We start from the raw sequence: 21,108 nt of genomic DNA on the forward strand, positions 1-21,108 counted from the left end.
AGAGCAAGAAAATTGTAATGCGTCTAGTATATCTATAGATATGACTTGTTCTTATGTCAGAATCACAGGGTCAATAATGTGTCAAATGTATATACTTGAAAATGGACTCAGGTCGGAATTGTACAATCGTACATGAAATAAACAGAATGGTTGTTGAAGGCATCACAAAATCATTCAAATAATTACACAGTCCTGACTGACTCATCACTGAGGGCGTTAATTTTATACTGTAGGCGTCGTTTAAGAAGAAATTTTCAAAGTCCACCCCTAAGGGGGTGAAATAGGGGATGAAAAGCTTTTTGAAAATATGTCGTTATTACGGCAGTTTTGAAGCAAGAACTACGAATATTGGTATTTGGATCTTCGTTCAAAAATAAAGAAATACGTGTTTCAGCAGTTTTGGAAATTTAGTAGCTACGAAGGTGAAACAGTGTGTTGAAATTTTCTTTAAAAAAATGGATCATTATTAAAGAACTAAAATATTTTTAAAGCTACATCTATGAACACTGGTATTTGACTTCTTGGATACAAATAAAAAATACATTTTCATTGTTTTCGGAAATTCAGCTTCTAAGTGGGTGAAATAGTGGATTAATGTTTAATGAAACTATTTCGTTTTTAAAGTTAAATCTATGAAAATTTGAATTTGACTTTCCAGTTAGAAACAAAAAGATACATGTGACACTATTTTTGAAAATTCAATCACGCAGGGGAGTGAAATAGGGGATGACAAGTATTATGAAATTATTTTATTATAAAAACATTTTCAAAGCTAAATCCATTAAAATTTGTGTTTGGGTTCTCCGCAAGAAATAATAAAAATATGTTTCACTGTTCCTTGAAATTCAACTGCTAAGTGAGTGAAATATGGGATGAAAACTTTTAAGAAAATGTTTCAATATATTAAAAAAAATTTAAAAGTTAAATCTACGCAAATTGATAGCTGCATTTCTCGGTTAGATATAAAGAATTGTATGTAAGGGCATGAAAGTGCCTATGGAAATATCACCACGAGAACACTTAAGAGGACGTCACCTACCAGAATCGCTGACTGGAAAAGACCATGGTTTTGGCCTCAATTAGCGTGAAAAGTTTAGAAGGTATTGCTATTTGTGAACAACATAAAAATTCGATTAAAGAAAAACAAAAAAATCTGAGCAGACCAAAGCCTATGCAGGCGAAGCAAAGAGTGCAGAGCCAGTATACAGGGTGTTACAAAAAGGTACGGCCAAACTTTCAGGAAACATTCCTCACACACAAAGAAAGAAACTGTGTTATGTGGACATGTGTCCGGAAACGCTTTCTTTCCATGTTAGAGCTCATTTTATTACTTCTCTTCAAATCACATTAATCATGGAATGGGAACACACAGCAACAGAACGTACCAGCGTGACGTCAAACACTTTGTTACAGGAAATGTTCGAAATGTCCTCCGTTAGCGAGGATACATGCATCCACCCTCCGTCGCATGGAATCCGTGATGCGCTGATGCAGCCCTGGACAATGGTGTATTGTATCACAGCCGTCCACAATACGAGCACGAAGAGTCTCTACATTTGGTACCGGGGTTGCGTAGACAAGAGCTTTCAAATGCCCCCATAAATGAAAGTCAAGAGGGTTGAGATCAGGAGAGCGTGGAGGCATGGAATTGGTCGCCTCCCATCGGTCACCAAATCTGTTGTTGAGAAGCGTACGAACACTTCGACTGAAATGTGCAGGAGCTCCATCGTGCATGAACCACATGTTGTGTCGTACTTGTAAAGGCACATGTTCTAGCAGCACAGTTAGAGTTTCCCGTATGAAATCATGATAACGTGCTCCATTGAGCGTAGGTGGAAGGACATGGGGCCCAATCAAGACATCACCAACAATGTCTGCCCAAAGGTTCACAGAAAATCTGCGTTGATAACGTGGTTGCACAATTGGTGTGCGGATTCTCGTCAGCCCACACACGATGATTGTGAATATTTACAATTTCATCACGTTGGAATGAAGCCTTATCAGTAAAGAGAACATTTGCACTGAAATGAGGATCGACACATTGTTGGATGAACCATTCGCAGAAGTGTACCCGTGGAGGCCAATCAGCTGCTGATAGTGCCTGCACACGTACGTGGTACGGAAACAACTGGTTCTCGCGTAGCACTCTCCATACAGTGACGTGGTCAACGTTACCTCTTACAGCAGCAACTTCTCTGACGCTGACATTAGGGTTATCGTCAACTGCACGAAGAATTGCCTCGTCCATTGCAGGTTTCCTCGTCGTTGTAGGTCTTCCCCAGTCGCGAGTCATAGGCTGGAACGTTCCGTGCTCCCTAAGACGCCGATCAATTGCTTGGAACGTCTTCCTGTCGGGACACCTTCGTTCTGGAAATCTGTCTCGATACAAACGTGCTAATCCACACATCAAATGGGCATCTGCCAACTCCGCATTTGTAAACATTGCACTGACTGCAAAATCACGTTCGTGATGAACACTAACCTGTTGATGCTATGTACTGATGTGGTTGATGCTAGTACTGTAGAGCAATGAGTCGCACGTCAACACAAGCACCGAAGTCAACATTACCTTCCTTCAATTGGGCCAACCGGTGGTGAATCGAGGAAGTACAGTACATACTGACGAAACTAAAATGAGGTCTAACATGGAAATTAAGCGTTTCCGGACACATGTCCACATAACATCTTTTCTTTATTTGTGTGTGAGGAATGTTTCCTGAAAGTTTGACCGTACCTTTTTGTAACACCCTGTATAAATGTAAGCACGAAAGTGTGTATGAAAAATAACTGAGGAAAGCGAAAGAGGTGTAATACCTTGCAAGTAGTAACCTTCTTGGAACAATGTGGAAGGAGAAATTTGGAAACTTGCTACGAAGTGATAGTTAACGTACAGTATGGAGGCGGTGATACCAGTGAGGTGTGAGGGGGCCGGGCTGGGCGCGCGTTGCTGCGTTCGTCAGCTTGACACGCTCGTGGCGCCGTTGCAGGCGGCTGGCGGACGAGGACGACGAGCTGTCGGAGGTGCAGCCAGACGCGGTGCCGCCCGAGGTGCGCGAGTGGCTGGCGTCCACCTTCACGCGCCAGCTCGCCACGACGAGGCGCAAGGCCGACGAGAAGCCCAAGTTCCGGTCGGTGGCGCACGCCATCCGCGCCGGCATCTTCGTCGACCGCATCTACCGCCGCGTCACCAGCACCTCGCTTATGCAGTTCCCGCCCGACGTCGTTAAAGTGCTCAAGGTCAGTATATGTACTTGCCTGTCGCTTCACCTGTCACCCTTACCTGTAACAACCGCACAGCATTTCTAATACAAACAGTAGCAGACGTAGGGAGCAAAGTTTTTGGGCCAATGAAGACAACTGTTGGGCTGAATAGTTTGTACAGAGTGCTCGAAGAGGATATTGACACTTATTGAGAGGTAGGACAACTCTAGCAGTTCATCGCCTGGTGCAAGCCTTTTCTAATTATTGCCTCTAGTATGGCTTCCGTGTCATGTATCTCTAGTGTACTTGTCTTATGTGTGTGAATGCAGTATGTGGATGTGCAGTCTCACATTCATGTTGGTGGTATTGTGTGAAGCTAGAGAAGCTTAGAAGAAAGATTAAGGAAAGGCAAACCTACGTTTCTAGCATTTGTAGACTTGTTGTTGTTGTCCTCAGTCCTGAGACTGGTTTGATGCAGCTCATGTAGAGTGGCTGTACACCTGCCAAGTTTTTCTGTAGTATCTCAGTAGGAAAACCCAGCCTCTCGTAGCCCTATTACAGGGTATCGTTCGGACTCACTGAGGTGTTGACAATGGCGTCTTCTTTGCCGTAAAGGAATTCTTGACTAACAACAACTCATCACGTCTAATCTCAAAGCTAACGAACGCTCACGACCGTTACAGCGTACATTTAAAGCGAACCTGATTTGCATCCTCATAGTCGTGCTAGATACTGCCTACAGGAAAATTAAAGAGACCTTTGGAGAAAAGAGAACCACTTGTATGAATATCAAGAGCTCAGGTGGAAGCCCATTTCTAACCAAAGAAGGGAAAGCAGAAAGGTGGAAGGATTATATTGAGGGTCTATACAAGGACGATGTACTTGAGGACAATATTATAGAAATGGAAGAGAATTTAGATGAAGATGAAATAGGAGATACGATACTGCGTGAAGAGTTTGACAGAGCACTGAAAGACGTAAGTCGAAATATGGCCCTGGGAGTAGACAACATTCCATTAGAACTACTGACAGCCTTGGGAGAGCCAGGCCTAACAAAGCTCTAACATCTAGTGAGCAAGATGTATGAGACAGGCGAAATACTCTCAGACTTCAAGAAGAATATAATAATTCCAGTCCCAAAGAAAGCAGGTGTTGACAGATATGAAAATTACCTAACTATCAGTTTAAAAAGTCACAGCTGCAAAATACTAACGCGAATTCTTTACAGACGAATGGAAAAACTGGTAGAAGCCGACCTCGGGGAAGATCAGTTTGGATTCCTTAGAAATACTGGAACACGTGAGGCAAAACTGACCTTACGGCTTATCTTAGAAGAAAGATTAAGGAAAGGCCAAACTACGTTTCTAGCAGTAGACTTAGAGAAATCTTTTGACAATGTTGACTGGAATACTCTCTTTCAAATTCTAAATGTGGCAGGGGTAAAATACAGGGAGCGAAAGGCTATTAACAGTTTGTACAGAAACCAGATGGCAGTTATAAGAGTCGAGGGGCACGAAAGGGAAGCAGTGGTTGGGAAGGGAGTGAGACAGGGTTGCAGCCTCTCCCCAATGTTATTCAATCTGTATATTGAGCAAGCAGTACAGGAAACAAAAGAAAAAGTCGGAGTAGGTATTAAAATGCATGGAGAAGAAATAAAAACTTTGAGGTTCGCCGATGACATTGTAATTCTGTCAGAGACAGCAAAGGAGTTGGAAGAACAGTTTAACGGAATGTACAGTGTCTTGAAAGTAGGATATAAGATCAACATCAATAAAAACCAAGCGAGGATAATGGAATATAGTCGAATTAAGTCAGGTGATGCTGAGGGAATTAGATTAGGAAATGAGACACTTAAAAGTAGTAAAGGAGGTCTGCTATTTGAGGAGCAAAATAACTGATGATGGTCGAAGTACAGAGGATATAAAATGGAGACTGGCAATGGCAAGGAAAGCGTTTCTGAAGAAGAGAAATTTGTTAACATCGAGTATAGATTTAAGTGTCAGGAAGTCGTTTCTGAAAGTATTTGTATGGAGTGTAGCCATGTATGGAAGTGAAACATGGACGATAACTAATTTGGACAAGAAGAGAATAGAAGCTTTCGAAATGTGGTGTTACAGAAGAATGCTGAAGATTAGATTGGTAGATCACATAACTAATGAGGAGGTATTGAATAGAATTGGGGAGAAGAGGAGTTTGTGGCACAACTTGACAAGAAGAAGGGACCGGTTGGTAGGACATGTTCTGAGGTATCAGGGGATCGCAAATTTAGCATTGGAGGGCAGCGTGGTGGGTAAAAATTGTAGAGGGAGACCAAGAAATGAATACAGTAAGCAGATTCAGAAGGATGTAGGTTGCAGTAAGTACTGGGAGATGAAGAAGCTTGCACAGGATAGAGTAGCATGGAGAGCTGCATCAAACCAGTCTCAGGACTGAAGACCACAACAACAACAACAACAACAACACAGTGAAACCCAGTGCCAGCCTCCAAAATAGCAATTAGGGGACTACTGAGTCTAATGCCCCCATCTGACGGATGGATTACCGACAACAGTGTATTACAGCTCTCACCCCACAAAGCATTTCAGAGTGGATTGGTATTTAATACTGCCAGGCACTTAAATGTGATTTGCAGAGTATCCATGTAGATGTAAATGTAGATGAAGACTAACCAATGGTCGAGTGATTAAGAACTGTTTGCCATCTCCCTTCTTCCCTTGTCAGTCAAACATACTGTAATTTATCCATCAGGATTCTTTGGGCTTCCTCCAAGATCAATATCACTACAAAAGATGTATTATCGACCGTGGCTACACTAGTAGGTCCAATAAGAGGTAAATGATCCTGCAAACATAAGCTCCATTCTCAACTTTTTCTGTGAGACAGCTGTTTGAAACAGATTAAATATGTCATATTGACCATTTCAATGTGCTCGTAGTATGAACAGACATGCATAGCCTATTATTACTGAAGAATGGAGTAACAGGTCTTTCTCTTTTGATTTGGCTGATTTAAAAATGTTAGGAAAACTTACTAATGTTGTTTCCATTGATTGCTGTGATATTTCCAGGCCCCTGTACCCAAAGGTTATGCTTAATCAACATAATTGTGGAAAGAGTACATAATAAGGTAAAATTTTATCACAAAGAATTTCATATTCAACATTATCTAAATCACCTAATCAAAAATGTCACAAAATGAAAGATACAAACTTAGAAATGTAACATAACCAATAATTCTCTCCCAAAACAGAACAGTTAAAACTGCCACACACACTTTGCAGAATTGCAACATGCCGTCCAAAGGTGGTACAAGAAATGTTTGGGCAGTGAATTCCATTCTTGAAAAACACTTGAGCGAGGGGCAGGAGAAAACCTTTGATGATGGATGACAGATTGGTATTTATCACTGGAATGCATCTAATGCTTGTTCTTAGGATTCAGATCTGGAGAGAAAGTTGGCCCGTTCGTACGGTAAATATCTTCACTCATCATAAGTTTATGCAGCAGACCGTCATAATGTGTACAGGCACTGTCACTCATGAACATGGCATATGTATCAACAGAAAGCTCACACAGTTGACAGCAGTATTTTATGACTGTGTGTCAGTCTGTTAACATCATTTCTTAATTCACAAATGAACATGCTAAGCTCTTTACACTCTTCCAGCATTGTATCCAGTGAACATTGCACTTACTGTCACAACAAACCATAATCGCCTCATAATGTGCAAATGAGTGTAGCGGCTGCTGCTCCCTTATTTCTTCCAAACAGTTGTTATAACATGGATCATTCAGCCATCTGAAGAGAGATTCATCCTTGAAGATCAAACTCGTTCGTTTATTCAAGTCGCATTTTTGAGGATTTCATGCATGCAAAGTGTTGTATGCCATACCGACTAACTGCTTTGAACATGCAATACACTTTGTAGGGAAGCAGCATTTTCTGAGCAACTGTAACCTCACCAGGCAGTTCTCATGCAGACATCACGGAATTTCCTTATGTAGTTAGTAGTAGAGCAGCATCGTTTCCAGAACAGCTCAAGGTCATATGATAATCTGTGTTGTGAGGGTTCGACCCAGTCCCTTACTCTCACCTCTCATGGTCATCCTCCCATGCATCCAGTATTGTGGATGTAGCTCATCCAGTATTGTGGACGTAGCTCACTTGTGCTACTTAGAATTCAAAATGGTAAAATACAGTGAGACACTGTTGAATATAAGAACATTCATGACATCTGAAATGTCAAGAATTTGAATCAATGTTTTATATCTAGTGCTATGTTGGAGATAGTCTACTTGTACTAATTAAAACACCCAAAATTGTCCCACCTCTTCCTATTGGACAGCAAATCCCTTGCTCCTGTTTGTGTTAGTCCTGACCAATTTTGGAGTGATGAAGCTGTGCAAACTATTATTATTATTATTATTATTATTTATAAACAATTTTCACAAACAATTTCCACATGAGCACTGGAGCAGAAAATGCGAGGGCTGGAGCAGAGTCCACCCGCGAAGCGCACACACTGAGTGATGTCTGTCACCTGAGGGCTAGTACAGTGCCACACTGCTCACAGCAACCTCCATGGCTGTGAGGTCTTTTCCTTACACATGACCCTGTACCCTCTGCTGGTGGCATGGGCACAAGGAAAAAACTTTATACCGACATGTGCCTGATCTTGGTAACTTACCAGGGTGACTGATACCTGTTCCAGACAAGAAACAAAGGATATACTGCCACAAATATACTGAATGGTAGTTCCTGCTGTGCTCCATATTTAGGTGAGATTCTTCACGCCCATTGCTATTTATGTGTCCATACATGAACAGTTTTTCCTTTTGTTCCTAGTTTGAATAATGCCCAAAGTTTCACACATAAACAACTGTACTTACCCTGTTGCACAGCATACTACTCAGTGTCCTTACTGGGCTCACATTTGGGTGGACGACGGTTCAAATCCATGTCCAGCCATCCTGTTTTGGGTTTTCTATGATTTCCCTAAATCGCTTCATGTAAATGTCAGGATAGTTCCTTTGAAAGGGCATGGCCGACTTTCTTCCCCATACTTCCCTACTCCGATGGGACCAATGACCTCGCTGTTTGGTCCTTCCCCAAATTGACCAACTATTAACGTGTGTCTGTCTTTATAAAACTGTCTTTCTTCCTTATTAACGTAAATGACCATACCCACAATCTGTGTATTACACACAGAGTCACGTTTGTTTCGTACTGCATGTGGAATCATGACATTATCTCCTCATCATATATATGACCATCATATGTAGAGGCCAGAATACATGATACTGCATTTTGTGCAACACCTGCATTTCACTTCCAAAACATTGTCAGACAGAAACAGTTTATATCGCAACGAATGTTGGGGTTGGGATGTGACCCCCAAAGCAGTGGAGGACTCGGCTGTTCGTAGGTCAGAAAAAGGTGCAGCTGTCTCATCGAGACATGGGTTGCAGTGACACTGGAACTGCTTGTCGAGTTTTTAAGGAAGCATCCCTGTTTACAATAGTCTTTTATTCATTTGAGTACTGAGACGTAATTGCAAAAGCTGGGAGGTTTTTGGCCTTTGATGTAACTGCTTAATGCCACTGCATCAAGCACTGTAGTCAGCAAATGCCAGCTTGGGAGCCAGCACAACATATGCCAGTGGCCATGGGCAGTAGTGTCAGCGAAGCGATCCCTGAAATTGTGTTGACACAGATAGTAGCAGCTTACCTAAGTAGTAGTCGACACATACCGCACTGGGATGGATGGTGTTCAAACCATAACCACCAGCACAGCCAAAGTTGAAGACATATGCCCATGCTGGGTGGTGATCAACTATGATGGAATCCTTCAGGAACCAGTGTAGGGCAACAGAGAGGCCAAGCCACCTCCAGACCAGACTCAGACATGTGTCCCACTACAGACAGACCACCAGCAGGAAGAAGTCACCCAGAGGGAGATTCAGCAGTGCGAAAGTGCCATGTCGTCTACATACGGTCCCCAGCTCTGGTGGTTGTCTGCTGCTATTGAAGACAAAGTTGTTGGTAGGTGACTGGTTCATCACACCCAACAGAGTCGTGGTGCTAAACTAATATATTGTTGCAAATATAAAAAATTTCTGATACACTGGAACTCAAGTTCGGATTTCCTGTTTTCTGTGGATAGTCTCTTTAACCATTAGACTGTCTAAGCACACCTCCACGCATAACTTAAACTTTGACTGTCACCGAGGTTTCCACATATGCTTTCCCATGGGATGTGCCGGAATAGGACCAAGACGGAATGGTTTTTCTGGATTGACAGTTTACGCTACCACAAGTTGAAAGAGACTCATTTGAAAAGAAATAAATAGTCAGTGATGATGAAATCACCAACGATGCAATGACGTGAAGTGACATCAGCGAAAACCGTTTAGAACTTCTGAACTTGCTGGGCAACCGTTCTGGAAACGAACATTCGGGCCACCCTGGGGTAAGAGTAATGTGGTGACCACCACCCCCTCCCCCCCCCCCAAGAAAAAGATCGTATATTTTAATTTTTCGTAGTTTATTTACAGTATATGTACTTAATATCCGAAATACTCTCTGTGGACTCGCTATTATTTAATACAACTATCATGGATTTTTCCAGTTTCATGGATTTGCTGTGTAGTCTTATTTATCTCTAAGAGTGTTTGAATATGGAACAAACGTAGAACTTGGGACTACATTACGGACCAGTCTGTTACCAAAATCTTTATTTCATATTCACATTCGTTGGCTTCGCCAACTCTCAACCACATTTTCACCTTCCATCCTACCGTATACACCAGGGTACGCTACACATCAGCTGTCGCCACATTTCGAATGGGACTACTATCACACTCGAACTCCCAACCGGAACTTGAACCTGTCTCACTTTCTTATCGCTTTGATTCTGCTCATTTGATTTCACTGAATTTAGTTCAGCTGGCCTGCTCGTAAACCACTAGCTGCGAGACAGGAAGCTGAGCCAGACCTGGATTGAATCTTCACTGCGAACAGTGACAGTTGGTCTGCAGCCTGCGTGTGGCTTTTAGGTGGTTTTACACGCTCGATTGGTCAAATTCTGGGCTGGTCTCAATCTCCGCCTCCGAAAAAACGATATACGAACAGTTAAAATACTATAATCCATAAATCAAAGTTTGCACGATTCGCACACGGATGGTGCACACGGCTTTTCTCCCTTAGGTTAACCGATTATCTAACACGCTCTCTCCTGCATTATTACGTATTTTACTAGGTTTTGATAGTGATCCTGCTATTGTTATTTCCTCGTCCCCGAGACACACCGTAATCAGTTTACAGAAAAATGTGAATTTAGGGACGTTTTAGTTAAGTCAGATAAATTAGTTTTTACTAGTCGTTGCATGGTAATGGGACGGACACCAGTCCAAATCGGACAAACATTTCGGTGAAAAACGACTATAATCTTTAAAGTCAAAATTTCAATGTAGAGAACTATTTCGTGAAATCCATCCTTCACTGAAGAATTAATTTTGCTCTTTACTGTGGGATAAAATTAACAGCAAAATTACTTCCTCACAACAATGCTGAAGAAAATAACTTGGAAACTTCCGAATAACCCAACATCGCAAATTATGAAGAAAGTTAACCTGCAGGGCCACTTTTTTGTTACATAGGCAAGTGCATATGGTCAGTCACACATAAAGCAACGGAATGCCAAACGTAATTTAAACGTTTATCCTAAATTTATTGAATAGAATTCTCAAATTGAAAATACTTTCAGATTAATGGCTGTTTTTCATTAATTTCAAAATTTGCTTCAACACTGCACAATTGTACACTTGAAATCTTTTTTTGCTTTCCTCATTCTGTAAATCAGTTCTCAAGCAGTTCTAACAATCTTTGTTGGAATAAATTTTACTGTCTTTCGTTATGGTTATAACACTAAGATTGATTTTATGACTCGGGCCAGAATCCTATCATTGGTAACATGTAACTGAAATTCTGCACTCACGAGAAACACTCAATAAATACTAGCAAATGTATTTTTCCAGTCATAATAAAAACAGTAGACTTACTTTTCCTGGAGGCAACGATGCTGTGTGAGTGTCGGCTATTATTAGCAGACATGTCCTCAGTATTTACGTGGCTCACACGTGGCTTTTCTTCCCGTTGCCAATTATATTAGCATTCCACATCTTTACATGCAGAACCAATATCCATTCATCCAAGGCTCTTATTCCTTGGAATTGGAGATAATCTAGTCTCACATCCAAACTGGAATGTGTACTGTCTGATGGCTCGTGATTGACTTTGTTTGGCACGTTCTCTTGGCACCCTCCACCTTTTTCTTTGACGTTGTTTTGCCACCCTAACAAGGGGTTTTCCTTCCACATTTTCCCACCCTGTCGTTACAGATCTACCGATCCTATCATAGACCAGTAGACTACTTAACATTTTACAGTTTGCAGTACACGTACAGAAAATGTCTATATCCAGTAAGTGAACATAAATGTTATCGAGGTTTGCACAAAATTATCGATAAATAAGCGAAAGTTACAGGTGACATGAGAATGTTGGTGTTACAGCGACCGGCGAGAGAAAGGGTATCGAGCCATTAGCCACGCAGTATAATTGCCTGTGGACTAATTTTACTAAATAAATTATATCTGCCCAAATAAGCGTCATATGAGAGCGCAGAAAACTAGCTGTTATGTATACTATTGTAGTTTCGGTTGATTCATGATTTTTTACATCTGCCATCTGCATCTACTTCATAGTGCTTTGTCTTTATCCTAGTCATGAAATGAAATGTTGTGTGGCTAGGGCCTCCCGTCGGGTAGGCCGGTCGCCAAATCCCCTAGAATCAATCGACGATAAATTATCCAGAAACGTTGCTAGGAGACGATTCATGAATAGAAGAATCTCCAGGAAAACGAAGACCTTCATGCAGAACATTTTCCTTCCGTCTTGAGTGTCTTAAGCTGATCTTTTGGTGAGTACGGCCCATAGTAGAGAAATAATAATCCGTGTTTCTATGGCCGATGTGGCCGAGCGGTTCTAAGCGCTACAGGCTGGAACCGCGCGACCTTTATGGTCGCAGGTTCGAATCCTGCCTCGGGCATGGATGTGTGTGATGTCCTTAGGTTAGATAGGTTAAAGTAGTTCTAAGGTCTAGGGGACTGATGACCTCAGAAGCTAAATCCCATAGTGCTCAGAGCCATTTGAACCATTTTTTGTGTTTCTATGCCATTACTATTTACAAATGACGCATAAACCCTTTTGATCTAATAAATTGCTGAGGTAGTATGTCGAAGGATATGCACTAGTAGATAGGAGTGCTTTCTGCACGATTTTATAGCCTGCCATGCAGTTGTCCTTATCCCCAAATTATTTTCTCATTCTTTGTTTTCCTATTTATTAACATGCATTGAAGTCTTCCCCAGATACCACACTACGCTTCGGTTGTGGAAAATCTGCACTTCCTTGTGGGGCGGCAGGTGCGAAAATTGTTATATTAAATGTTTTGTTGAAGGTAGAAACACTTCAGATACATTTCCCGGCCGATTAACCATATGTGTGGCGGCGGGTGGAATTATTGTTGTTAAATGTTCCTATTATTTCTGCTGTTGTTTGCCGTTCTCAACACTGGCGCTCTAACTACAATATTGGCAACCAGAAAGTGATTAGCAAAACGTGAAGCGTGTAATTAGAATTCCTAGTGCCCACTTCATCTGAGAATACACTTATAGTTACAGCTTATAGCTCTGAGAAATTAGGAGATTGTCTGGGATTTATAATCAAAAACGGTCGTAAAAAAAAGTTCTGTATTCTGAAAGTCACAGATGAAAACAAAAGAATCCACACAATCTGACTAACAGAGCAGTTCAGAGTCTAATGCGCTGATGCCACTATAATTGTCCAAATTAAATATTTAAATGAATGCTCGCTATAATTTGATGATTAGGTTCATCAAACGCCACGCTAAATAATGGTAGAATGTTTGTCCCGCGGCGGCACGTGAAAATACGACATACGCAAACTGAAGCTAGATAATTAAAATCATCCCAGAATTAACACTTCACTCGAAATGATTTCATGGTTACGCGTATCCCGAGTAACTTAATACGGCATCCGAGGCCGTTTATAGCAATGATACCGACGCGACGCGACTCCCGACACAGATGGTGTGTTATTCAGCGTCTGGAGAGAACTGGGGCCTAGCTTACTCGCGCAGCGTTCTTATATATATAGCCGCGGTGCGGACCGCTAAGGGAACGCCTGATCAAATCGGCTCTCCCGACTAGCTGCTGGGCTAGTAATGCACCACATTAAGTTATTGAATAAATCATAGCTTCTTTTGCTGATGGCCGATGAAGCTCTCAATTTAAATGTGTATTCAACACACAGGTAAGTAATCATAATAAAAGTTTGACGTGGCTAAGTTAAATATTTTGGGCGAGAGAATTAATTTAATTACACTGCACGCAGTAGACGAGCTCTGAACTGGCCCTTTGGAGATACGCTATCGCCATAGTTTTATAGGTATTCGAATGAAACTTCTCACATCCTTATGGTGATAGCGGATCTCCATTCTACTTAAATATAAACATCCTAGCCTTATTTATTAGCCTACTTAATCTATCTTGCTTCCTTAAGTTTTAAAACGAAAACCAGAAAATTATGAATTTCCACTAAAATTTTAATTTGTGAGATCCAGAGTACTGTTTCTATTAATTAATTATGAAAGAGGAATCTAAATATGAATTTTTAATTCTCTAGCTCTTTTCTGTTGCGCCAATGATTTTTAGAGAAAAACGTCCAAATTTCGAAAATGGCAAAAGTTATCGAACTGATATTCAACACACATTAATTTAGTATTACTCCTGACATGCTAGAAATGTTTTAGGTTATTTGCTTGATGTTTAAAGTATTGCGCAACATTTATGACGTCAGAGCTAGTTACAGCGGACTAGACTGGCACACAATGGAAAGACTGATGTGAGTTTACTATGGCGTGAGTAGGCTGCTTCCTTACATCCTCCCGAACTTACGTACTAAGAGAGTATCCCAGCTAGAGCTGTTTCATATGATATATTTGCATTATTGGTCAACGAATATGCTGAGAGACCATTTAGATGCTGCCTGAAACGTTTCGTTACTCGCATGTCTTCTTCACTCGCAACGCATTTAGACCCGACTATGTAGTTTTCGAACTCTTCTAGTTTCTTATTCTTGGCAAGTCTAGTCGGTAGTGACATGAGGTGCCCATTACAGTTTGACACTCGCCATGTTTCCTTTCCAGCAGGCTGTTCGTGTTGAGCTCGGGCAGTGTCAGCAGTGGAGGGTCTGAATCAGAGGCTGAGACGGTTCTGCGACCGTGTGGGCTGCAGATTCCTCGACTTGCGCCATAGGGTGGTGGGGTTTCGGATTCCGCTGGATAGGTCAGGAGTCCACTACACGCAACAGGCGGCTACACGGGTAGCAGGGGTTGTGTGGCGTGGGCTGGGCGGTTTTTTAGGTTAGATGGCCTTGGGCAAGTACAGAAAGGGCAACAGCCTCAACGGGTGCGGGGCAAAGTCAGGACATGCGGGGACCAAGCAGCAATCGGTATTGTAATTGTCAACTGTCGAAGCTGCGTTGGTAAAGTACCGGAACTTCAAGCGCTGATAGAAAGCACCGAAGCTGAAATCGTTATAGGTACAGAAAGCTGGCTTAAGCCAGAGATAAATTCTGCCGAAATTTTTACAAAGGTACAGACGGTGTTTAGAAAGGATAGATTGCATGCAACCGGTGGTGGAGTGTTCGTCGCTGATAGTAGTAGTCTATCCTGTAGTGAAGTAGAAGTGGATAGTTCCTGTGAAATATTATGGGTGGAGGTTACACTAAACAACCGAACTAGGTTAATAATTGGCTCCTTTTACCGACCTCCCGACTCAGCAGCATTAGTGGCAGAACAACTCAGAGAAAATTTGGAATACATTTCACATAAATTTTCTCAGCATGTTATAATCTTAGGTGGAGATTTCAATTTACCAGATATAGACTGGGACACTCAGTTTAGGACGGGTGGTAGGGACAGAGCATCGAGTGACATTATACTGAGTGCACTATCCGAAAATTACCTCGAGCAATTAAACAGAGAACCGACTCGTGGAGATAACATCTTGGACCTACTGATAACAAACAGACCAGAACTTTTCGACTCTGTATGTACAGAACAGGGAATCAGTGATCATAAGGCCGTTGCAGCATCCCTGAATATGGAAGTTAATAGGAATATAAAAAAAAAGGGAGGAAGGTTTATCTGTTTAGCAAGAGTAATAGAAGGCAGATTTCAGACTACCTAACAGATCAAAACGAAAATTTCTGTTCCGACACTGACAATGTTGAGTGTTTATGGAAAAAGTTCAAGGCAATCGTAAAATGCGTTTTAGACAGGTACGTGCCGAGTAAAACTGTGAGGGATGGGGAAAACCCACCGTGGTACAACAACAAAGTTAGGAAACTACTGCGAAAGCAAAGAGAGCTCCACTCCAAGTTTAAACGCAGCCAAAACCTCTCAGACAAACAGAAGCTAAACGATGTCAAAGTTAGCGTAAGGAGGGCTATGCGTGAAGCGTTCATTGAATTCGAAAATGAAATTCTATGTACCGACTTGACAGAAAATCCTAGGAAGTTCTGGTCTTACGTTAAATCAGTAAGTGGCTCGAAACAGCATATCCAGACACTACGGGATGATGATGGCATTGAAACAGAGGATGACACGCGTAAAGCTGAAATACTAAACACCTTTTTCCAAAGCTGTTTCACAGAGGAAGACCGCACTGCAGTTCCTTCTCTAAATTCTCGCACAAACGAAAAAATGGCTGACATCGAAATAGGTGTCCAAGGAATAGAAAAGCAACTGGAATCACTCAATAGAGGAAAGTCCACTGGACCTGACGGGATACCAATTCGATTCTACACAGAGTACGCGAAAGAACTTGCCCCCCTTCTAACAGCCGTGTACCGCAAGTTTCTAGAGGAACGGAGGGTTCCAAATGATTGGAAAAGAGCACAGATAGTCCCAGTCTTCAAGAAGGGTCGTCGAGCAGATGCGCAAAACTATAGACCTATATCTCTTACGTCGATCTCTTGTAGAATTTTAGAACATGTTTTTTGCTCGCGTATCATGTCATTTCTGGAAACCCAGAATCTACTTTGTAGGAATCAACATGAATTCCGGAAACAGCGATCGTGTGAGACCCAACTCGCTTTATTTGTTCATGAGACCCAGAAAATATTAGATACAGGCTCCCAGGTAGATGCTATTTTTCTTGACTTCCGGAAGGCGTTCGATACAGTTCCGCACTGTCGCCTGATAAACAAAGTAAGAGCCTACGGAATATCAGACCAGCTGTGTGGCTGGATTGAAGAGTTTTTAGCAAACAGAACACAGCATGTTGTCATCAATGGAGAGACGTCTACAGACGTTAAAGTAACCTCTGGCGTGCCACAGGGGAGTGTTATGGGACCATTGCTTTTCACAATATATGTAAATGACATAGTAGATAGTGTCGGAAGTTCCATGCGGCTTTTCGCGGATGATGCTGTAGTATACAGAGAAGTTGCAGCATTAGAAAATTGTAGCGAAATGCAGGAAGATCTGCAGCGGATAGGCACTTGGTGCAGGGAGTGGCAACTGACCCTTAACATAGACAAATGTAATGTATTGCGATTACATAGAAAGAAGGATCCTTTATTGTATGATTATATGATAGCGGAACATACACTGGTAGCAGTTACTTCTGTAAAATATCTGGGAGTATGCGTGCGGAACGATTTGAAGTGGAACGATCATATAAAATTAATTGTTGGTAAGGCGGGTACCAGGTTGAGATTCATTGGGAGAGTGCTTAGAAAATGTAATCCATCAACAAAGGAGGTGGCTTACAAAACACTCGTTCGACCTATACTTGAGTATTGCTCATCAGTGTGGGATCCGTACCAGATCGGTCTGACGGAGGAGATAGAGAAGATCCAAAGAAGAGCGGCGCGTTTCGTCACAGGGTTATTTGGTAACCGTGATAGCGTTACGGAGATGTTTAATAAACTCAAGTGGCAGACTCTGCAAGAGAGGCGCTCTGCATCGCGGTGTAGCTTGCTCGCCAGGTTTCGAGAGGGTGCGTTTCTGGATGAGGTATCGAATATATTGCTTCCCCCTACTTATACCTCCCGAGGAGATCACGAATGTAAAATTAGAGAGATTAGAGCGCGCACGGAGGCTTTCAGACAGTCGTTCTTCCCGCGAACCATACGCGACTGGAACAGGAAAGGGAGGTAATGACAGTGGCACGTAAAGTGCCCTCCGCCACACACCGTTGGGTGGCTTGCGGAGTATCAATGTAGATGTAGACGTAGATATTTTGTTTCAGACCGATTATAAAATTAAACTGTTATCTGCGTTGAGTCGAGAAATTGGTTCTATTTTACAACGACTCGTTATTCCTACTATTCGTACGAGTTCGCACTAATGAGGATTTGAGTATATTGTTTCACTATGCAGTAGGACCATCATGAAGCACAAAAGGAGCAACGGTGGGATTTTTTTCTTTTTTCTTCTTTTTTTAGAAGAGCCAGAAAATAAAATTGTGATTGCGTCGACAACCGTGGTCATTCATTCACAAGAAGTGTAAGAAAAAAAACATTTCAAATACGAAAATACCTAGTAACGAGTGTATTTCTCGAGAATACCGAATACTTATAGTACAAAATTTAGTCGTTACTTTTACTGACTTAACAATTCCCGGGCAGTTCTGAATGTCTTCTGGAAATCTCATTGACGCTCACGCTCGTTTCAATAACTTCAGGTGTCTCTCGCGCTTGAATAAATGCACGTAACATTAAGATTCATACTGAAATTCAGACCCAATAATAGCTCCTCCGACAACTCATCTTTACCGGCTTCTAAATTTTCAGTTTTGACTGCTTCAATTAAGTCCTACGTAAGAATTCTGTATTCGAACTTTAGCCATATAGTCGTGGAAAGTCCGTACACTGACCGGAAACAATGTTAGCACTATTTAAGTATCACACACTCCGTTTTAGTTTACTAAAACATCTGAGGTGGTACGTTAAAGGACAGTTACACATCAATAGACCGATAGACAGGACAATGTTTTCGGTTAGAATTCTAAATTATATTCATGACAAAAAAGCGAGGTTGTTCCCAGTGCTAATCAACATAGACCAAAAACCAGCATACCCGGGAGGGATGGGCGTATGCCTCGGTTTGCTTTTATGATGAATGACGAAATAATTTTGAGATTGGTGCACTTGCTAAAACTAATGCTGAATTGATACGTCTGTCTGTTGGCGAAGAAGGGTGCAAGTTCGGTTTGTGAAGATTTTCTTTCTAGATGGGAAGATTGGATGCGGGAAAGCTGTCATCCCATGCCCCCTACCCCTCACTGATCATTTTAATGCGTGATGCAGGCATTCATCCATGGCGGTCACAAGTAAAAATGAGGAAGTCAGCTTGTAATTTTCAGCTTCTGTCAAAGTTTCTCTCTCTCTCTCTCTCTCTCTCTCTAGATGTGCTACTCCTTGTTGAATTTTGTCTCATTAGGTTTCATACTGCAAGATGGCAGGCCTTCTGCCCTCGTCATACAGTTATTGAGGACCATCAAACCAGCCTATCTTCCATCTGTAAAATCTGAATTCGCATACTTGAAAATTAACGTCATTTCGCTACCACATTACACTGTCTTACAAAGTAGGTAATCGGATGCTATGTACTGGCATGTACATGACGGGAGTAGCATACGTGCATATCGAATACTGTTCACTTCACTAGGAGACGAGTGGGAACATCTGGGATGCGAGGAGGCCAACCGTTCACAATAGCAAGAGGTGGCAGGACATCCGGTCACTGGGAACTGCGGACAGAGTTCTCAACCCTGGCTGGTGACTGTCTCATTTGATGTCGGGCCTCAGGGGACCAGAGCGATGGACGCTCGCTATTTTTACAATGGTTGCGGGCAGTTTTCTAGCGAAAGCTTCATGTTTTGGGTAGGAACGCGCCAGCTCTGCGCCACGACTGTGCTATTTCTGAGATGTTCCAGGAAAATGGTCACCGAGCACCACTGGATAGCCGACAGAACGACGCCATACGTCGCGCCCCAATTATCATATTCCGATGGTGCCCGTCGCCAGAAAGATTCCCGTGCAAAGTTCTTCTGGAGGCTATGATAAGGCTGCTCGACTTTTTCATCGGCACACATTTGCTGTCACCGTCGGGAATTGGCGGGAAAGAATGGTGCGCCTAAGTTGACGGAGAACAGTAGTGAGAGTCTAGATGAATATGTTGTAAGATCAGGGGTTGGTTCCTGGCCACCGTACAAGTCGGTCGTGTACATTGCCGCCCTTGCTGCAGAGTAATTTCATTCCAGTTTCACTTGTCCAGCCACCCGGACAAACATTTTTTTTTCTTTTTTTCGTGGTCGCGCTTCGATCGGTCTTTAAGGCGGGACCCATCTCCATACAGCGCAGGCGACCACGAGTAGCGACTATCATCAGCACGCCATCTTGCATCGTACTGTTGGTAATACACGCAGCTCCGTCCTGTAGGGTTTCAGCTGATTTTTCAGCGGCCCAAAGTTCGAAGTGAGGTTCCTCAATGGAGGCGTCTGAAGAACAGTTCGCCTCATTAGGTGACATCGTGGTACTGCATCCGATTACCCATTAGTTTACTATTATTACACACTTTAACGTGTCCTTTTTGCTCCCCCTTCTGGTAATGGAGAATCAAAGTAGATTCCACGCAGTATCATTTGTACTAGGTTCTTGCCAACATCTCTGTCAAGTGAGGACTATTTACGTGTTTGGTACTTGTACAAATTCATGGTCAGTAAAGAAAATAAATTTAATTGTAAGTTTTAGGACGGCATTTATCTGTTAAACAGTCACATTCACCAGACTTTGCTCAAATTATTTAATGAATAAATATATGAGAGGCTACTCATACCACGTAGGATTTATTTCAGGGCCATTATAAGATCGCGTTACACACCCTGTGCAGATTCAACATAAACCCACTTGGGTGTGATTTGCATAACATCGGGATTCTGTCCCTAACTTGCATATCCGTTAAGGGTTACGACAACAAACACGCGGCTAGTTTCCAACTACTATCGATAGAAGGAACACTTACATCTCTCCACTAGAATTTTTCTAAAAATTCCAAGAAAATATATTTCGAAAATCGAGGGATAAGAAATCCTAAAGAAAATCTTTATCCAACAGCAAGGTACTCTGAAAAACAAACAGTTTTACACTAACCAATAACCCACCAATGGCTCTCACCTCCCAAGTCGTCATAGCTGCAATACGATAAAAATATCAGCCACACTTCACATTCTCTCATCCCTATATCTGAAGTTAAAATCGTCATAAGTGGACAAAGCACACACAAGAAAATCAATTTAGTTACATATCTACACTAAACAACAACAAAATATCAAAAAACACCTTTCATGTTAACTTCCACTTACTATTTTCCAGCAGTTAAATAAGGAACTATATATATATCGGGTGAGTCACTAACTATTGCCACCAAGAATAACTCCGAAAGTATGATAGGAGCTGAAAAGTTTGTGGGACCAAAGTTGCATGAGACAACAACAGGGACCATAATATGACGTTAGTTTTTTGTTGCTAGGTGGGGTCGCTTCAGAGATATGAAGGTCAACTGTTTTTTTTTAAATGGGATGCTATAGTTTGGTACTTATTTTCTGATATACCTTATCACATCGGCACTTATCGAATTTCATGCTGTGACAATTCTCTCTCGCACATCTGACAATTCTCTCTCGCACATCTTCAGGGGTAGTTGTAACATCTTTATAAACAATATCTTTTACGAATCACCACGAGAAAAAATCCA

At 41.9% G+C, this 21,108-nt stretch overlaps 1 protein-coding gene across 1 annotated transcript in view; it reads left to right on the forward strand.

Moving 5' to 3' along the window:
- LOC124795944 (calcium/calmodulin-dependent 3',5'-cyclic nucleotide phosphodiesterase 1-like) overlaps positions 1 to 21,108 on the forward strand; it is a 346,486-nt gene that overhangs the window by 163,618 nt on the left and 161,760 nt on the right. Inside the window, exon 3 of the mRNA XM_047260024.1 lies at positions 2,988 to 3,237. Within this exon, the coding sequence (XP_047115980.1) occupies positions 2,988 to 3,237 (250 nt within the window). The remainder of the gene's footprint in view (positions 1 to 2,987; positions 3,238 to 21,108) is intronic.

The sequence above is a fragment of the Schistocerca piceifrons genome, chromosome 4 (assembly GCF_021461385.2).
Source record: "Schistocerca piceifrons isolate TAMUIC-IGC-003096 chromosome 4, iqSchPice1.1, whole genome shotgun sequence".
NCBI classification, from domain to species: domain Eukaryota; kingdom Metazoa; phylum Arthropoda; class Insecta; order Orthoptera; family Acrididae; genus Schistocerca; species Schistocerca piceifrons.